The sequence below is a fragment of the Clarias gariepinus genome, chromosome 3 (assembly GCF_024256425.1).
Source record: "Clarias gariepinus isolate MV-2021 ecotype Netherlands chromosome 3, CGAR_prim_01v2, whole genome shotgun sequence".
NCBI classification, from domain to species: Eukaryota; Metazoa; Chordata; class Actinopteri; order Siluriformes; family Clariidae; genus Clarias; species Clarias gariepinus.
Window position 1 is genome coordinate 44,004,288 of NC_071102.1, and position 5,713 is coordinate 44,010,000.

Genomic DNA, 5,713 nt, shown 5'->3' on the forward strand with positions numbered 1-5,713 from the left:
ATCTCGACCTCTTCTTTTTCATGACTCAAGCATTTGCCTTTCTTTATCTCTTTGCTTTGCTTAACTACCAGGTTCTACATCAGCATGAGACTCTAAGATTGAAGGCGTGGTCTGCAGTTTGAAGGCGGGCCGTATGCTAGGATTATAATAATTCAATACTCGATAGCTAACCTAGCTAGCAAGTCATGACTAATCTAATGAATGAAGATGAACATAGCGAGTAAAAGATTAATTTTTTCAGTTGATAAAACAAAATTTGAATGAAATGAAACATAACCTAGCTAATATAAGCTAGCTTAGCACTTCACCACTAACTTACAATGAACTAGGATGTACAGTTATAGAAGCTAAGTTAGTAAGGTAGAGCTGGAATTAGCCTAGCAAGTATGTCATTTAAATTAGACCTAGATTCTGCGTTAAAGACAGGTCAGAAAAGGAGTGGCCTGTGTATTGGAGGCGGTGTTATATGTTAGAAGTGATTTATATCAGATTACTCAGTGTCATGTTTTTTGATGATTATCAGATGCTATGAACTGGAGGACTCACATCAACATCAACCTTGCAGCTCCAGGACAAAATTTTAGGGACGGGAATCCCCAGGGGGCCACACGATACGATATTAGCACGACACTCGGGTGCTGATTCGTTTTGTATCATGATACATTATGATTTTATAAATATCTCGATTAAATATAAATTATATTTTAAGACTCTGTTACAATTCTAAACAAATACATAGCTGCCTACCAAATAGGCAGTAGTTCAGAGCACCACCTGTAGGTTTGTAGAGGAAACACATATAAACTCAAAATTAAATTATACACACTAAATCTCTTTTTTTACAGATTGCTACAAAATTTTACCAATGTCTGATAAAGCGAATGTTAACAAATGTTTCAAAACACTAACGTTTAATAATATTTTCACATTCTAGGACACTAAGCATATAATACCACATAAATACTTGAAACATTTTTATGTTCTGATTATTCATCTTGTAAGATAACAAAAAAAATGAAAATAAAAACCCCGCCCACACACATACACTCTCTGACATGAGCGTTTGAAAATCGCGATGCCTTAATGTGTTCAGAGCGGAACGCTCAGCACAAGATCTAAGCTATAACGCAGCATAAACACATGACACTCTCCACTTAACACGTGTACATGGTGAGATCAGACAGAACACACTCTTGGTGACTGACTGGGTACATAAAAAAAACACAGAAGTCTAAGGAAAGGAACTAAACCCAGTGACTGATTTGTGACGTTCTATCTAAAATTATTTCACCAAACTGGTGATTGAATGTAAAGGAAGCGTGGCTAATGCCAACAATTTTTTCAGTGCCAACAATGCTGGAGTACGGGTTTTGAGCAGATGAGAGAACGAAATCTAAACCAATCTTGGTAGCTAACTTAACAAGTATGAGCTAATCTTGGAAGACGAATCTTATTTAAGGGACCGTAATCCAACGCTCACCTAGCAGATTAAGGGACTAACACCGGGACTAAAAGTTAACCCAGCAAAGGAAAATTTTAAATGAGCTAATAAAACGTTATCCGAGTAAATGCTAACCCTTGAAACCAAACTAGCAAGCGAGTAATGCTAACGTAGAGGCATGTTACGTAACATTCTAAGTATATTTCAGGTCAGTTATAAAAATAAACAATCCTCATTTTTATGTTAGGCCAAGTCCTGAGTGATTTTTTGGGGTGATGTCATCATGCTTGTGTATTTTTACGTTTTTTAGATGTTTGATCCTGGGGGGATTTAAAAAATACAACATGTTTTAGGAAATAAGATCAAAGGGAGCGTTTGCAAAAACAACTTTCTGTCTCCAAGATTCTAGTGAAGTCTGTGAGCCAATCAGAGGGACAGGTTTCGCCCGCTGTGATTGGTCAGTGGAACCTCGGCGCCGATCTGTCGTTGGTCACCGTGGGGCGGAGCTTCACCGTGGCAAAAGGATTTGAGCCCCTGTAGCACAACGAGACAAAACAAACAGCAACGTCAAAATTGCACAGAGAAAAACAAACAACTGTTACAAAAAAAAACAACATGGTAACAATGTTTTGACTCGTCCTTGAGCTGCGCGATCGCACAGATTAGAGCGTACCTGGGAAACAGAGGATGCTCTGGCATCTGCCTGTGAGGGTTCGACCTCTGACGAAGAATAACAGCGACAAAAAAAATTACACAACAAATTTGGATAAAAACTCTTAAAATCTGTACAAAAACTTGTTACACACACACCTCTAGGTTTGTCTCCACCTTCCTCTCAGGAATGATGTAACCGGTCATGCTTTCAAAATGAGACTCCGCCCTCCTGTCGAGGAGCGGTGACACCGGACGGAAATCCGCCGACGGTCTCCGAACCTGTTGCGCCGGGGCCGGGATCTCGCTGTAGCTCTGACTCGCCTTCACCTCATACACAGACTCCGCCTTCCTGTCGAGAAGAGGCGAGACGGCACGAAAGTCGCTGGAGCTTCGGGGAAGGGGCGGGGCCGGGGGTGGCATCTCGCCATAGTTTCTGGTATTGACGGATTCCGATTGGCTCGCAGGCTCCAGGAGGTTGTTCATTGCGTGGCTCCGGAGCGACACGCCGCTTTAAAAGAGCAGAAGGTCAGCAGAAAGGTTCAGGAGGTCAGTTTCAAATGACACAGTCTAAAATAGAGATGGACCGATTCCCACCTCGAGTTCAACGACGAGAGATCTTCCACAGGAGCAACGTATGACGCAGGAAACCAGCCCTGCCTGTGAAACAGCAACAAACCATGCTGAGTTTATTTCATGTTTCACATCGTGTACTGAATAATTGATATAATATATTAATGAAGGCTTAAGGTTTTTTTCATTAGCGTCACTGTAAAAGCATTAGTAAGGCTGTTTAACCAGGTGTGTTAATCTAGTAACTGATAACTAGTGAAAAGTTAGGCTTTCACATTGCGGTGGTGCGGACTTTCTCACCGCAGGCTGGCGTCGTGGCGACCGTACATCCACCCATTGCGTGGCTCGGGTACGAGCAGCGTGAGCGTGTCGCCGCGAGAGAATGACAGCAGCACCGGGTTTGAAGAGGCGGGATGAGAGACGAGCGCTCGGACTGACTGACCTCCGCTCAGGCCCGGGGCCTCGCTCACCGAGCCGGAACGAGAGCGCGTCTGGAGGGGAGACGGGGCTAGAGAGAGAGAGAGAGAGAGAGATGGATGGAGAGGGACAGACAGAAAAACAATGCGAGAGAGAGAGGGAGAAAGAAAGACACACAGGCAGAGAAAGAGAGATTAAACTAAACAGACATGAGGTTCTGTTTTTTCGTACCTCTAGAGGGCACCCTGCCCAACTGGTGCTCCTGCCCATGCCAGGCCTCGTCCCTGTCTCCGGGCTGGAGCAGAGAACTCACCGCGGCCCTCAACTGAGAGAGAGAGAGAGAGAGAGAGAGAGAGAGAGCATATGTTTTAGTGCAGTGCTGCCTCAGTGTGTTGACGTCGTGTTATGTTCGTGTGTCTCACGTGTGTGTCCTGTTCTAATGGCGTAGGAGTGCGTGACCTAGAGCTCTGACTCTCGTTCACTCGATCCTTCCATCCCTCTGCTTTCTGCTGCAGCGACGCCCCTGTCTGACCACACACACACACACACACACACACACACACACAAAGGTTTAGGCTTAGAGAGGAACCTGTGTGCCCAGTGAAGATAAGATTGTGTGTATACTGTAAATGTGTGTGTGTGTGTGTGTGTGTGTGTGTGTACCTTGTTGAAGAGGAAGAGCAGAGACTGTGCTAATCCACAGTGTTTCTCTGTGAGAAAGCGATATCTCCTCTCCTCTTCTCTCAGAATATCGTACTGGCTCTGCCTCAAATACTGCATGTACTCGCTGCCCTCCTACACACACACACACACACACACACACACACACTGTCATTCACTAGGCGTGTTGCCAGCAGTACTGCAGTAAAACTTCACTATGAAACTTTAAAGACACTGAACACATCTCATAAAAAAGAAGCAACACACACACACACACACACACACACACACACACCAGAGAATCTCTGTACGCTCCCCGTCTCAGCTGCCTCTCCAGAGTCGTCGCCTGATTTCTTACCTCCAGCTCATACACTCTCCTGCTGCCCTACACACACACACACACACACACACACACACACACACACACTGTAATGCACTCTCAGTAAAACCCTTATCTCTTTAATCGGCTCTAATGATGCGTTATGACCTTGTTACTAAGAGCACTCACGCCTATGTACTCCTCATCCAGCCTGACGTTCTTATCCAGGGCCTGCAGCACCTCCATGTGGAACCAGCGGAACTGCAGGAGCAGAGCAGACCGTTACGTTATCAGTAATATCATCACTTTTTTGGATAACTCTGCCGTTCGGTCCCGGATGCCCCCAGAACAGGATTCGTAAGAGGGTGAAAATGTCGCTCACCACTCCTTCGACTTCTGCCGTGAGCTTCCTCTGTGTCTCTGAGATCTGGATCAACACATCACCTGCCGAGCAAATGAATCACCAGGGAGTCAACTGACCAGTCAGTGAATCATCCTGCAATCCAACACTGGATCGATTAGTGCAACCGTAATCGATCTCCGATTCAATCATTCATTCAGAACGCGAGCTGGTAATGGATTAATAATAAACTGTCAGTGAGTCACGGGGAATCTTTTAATCAGTCGATTCATCGCAAGCAAGCAATACTGTAAGTCAGTTAATAGAACTTAGAATGCATGATGCATATCTCAGAGAATTAGTTAATAGATCGATTAATTTTCAATCAATAAATAAAAAAACTAATGAATGAATGATACAATTAATCAATGAATTGTTCAGTGAAACAATTCAACCAACCAATGAATCAGGAAATAAATGGATGAATCAATTAATGAATCAAACATGTGATGGATCAATACTTATATCAGAGAATCAGGATCCGTTCTCAATCAATCAATAAAAACTAATGAATCAGTTAAGTGATCAATTAATCAATAAACAAACGAATAAACAAATACATAATTTAATCAATAAATGGATTATTCAGTGAATCAAAAACAAACAATTCAGCAAATCAGGAATTAAATGGATGAATTAATTAATGAATCAAACAAGCAGCGAAACAATAAATCGATTAATCAAACAGGTGAGAAATCCAGGTTTACATCAGAGAAACATTCCAGCAGTGTATCAGTTTTCAACCAATGAATAAAAACACACATGAATCAATGAACTGATCAGTAAATCAAAAAACAGTGAATAAGCAAATGAATGATTAAATCTATTAATGAATCAATAAATCAGGAAATTAATGGATGAACCAATTAATGAATCAGACAAACAGTGAATCACTCACTCACTCATAGGGTGGCCCTGAAGTGCAAAACAAATTAACAAAACTGAAAACAAAATAAATCAATAAGTCATCTTGAGTGACAGATGTCTCGTCCAATCAGCGTTAAGCATTTCATTCGCAAACTAAACCTACCTTTCCTGGTTTGTATCTGACTGGCCGAGAAGTGCAATACAAATTAACAAAATGGAAAACAATTTAACAAATTCAAAACCAAATTAACAAATCCGAAAACAAAATAACAAAACCATAAACAAAACAACAAAACTGTGTGTTTTGAATTTGTTATTTTGTTTTGGGTTTTGGTAATTTTTTTAGTTTTGTTAATTTGTTTTGCACTTCACGGCCACCGTACAC

The 5,713-nt window shown here is 42.1% G+C and overlaps 1 protein-coding gene across 1 annotated transcript in view; it reads right to left on the minus strand.

Moving 5' to 3' along the window:
• Positions 1-722: 722 nt before the first annotated feature.
• Positions 723-5,713, minus strand: part of baiap2l2b (BAR/IMD domain containing adaptor protein 2 like 2b) — a 7,079-nt gene continuing 2,088 nt past the window's right edge. The window contains exons 5-15 of the mRNA XM_053492992.1: positions 4,444-4,505; positions 4,251-4,322; positions 4,038-4,127; positions 3,746-3,877; positions 3,505-3,609; positions 3,314-3,407; positions 2,966-3,173; positions 2,690-2,752; positions 2,252-2,603; positions 2,115-2,161; positions 723-1,975 (exon numbers count right to left, since the gene is read on the minus strand). Coding sequence (XP_053348967.1) covers positions 1,900-1,975; positions 2,115-2,161; positions 2,252-2,603; positions 2,690-2,752; positions 2,966-3,173; positions 3,314-3,407; positions 3,505-3,609; positions 3,746-3,877; positions 4,038-4,127; positions 4,251-4,322; positions 4,444-4,505 — 1,301 coding nt within the window. The 3' untranslated portion in view covers positions 723-1,899. The remainder of the gene's footprint in view (positions 1,976-2,114; positions 2,162-2,251; positions 2,604-2,689; positions 2,753-2,965; positions 3,174-3,313; positions 3,408-3,504; positions 3,610-3,745; positions 3,878-4,037; positions 4,128-4,250; positions 4,323-4,443; positions 4,506-5,713) is intronic.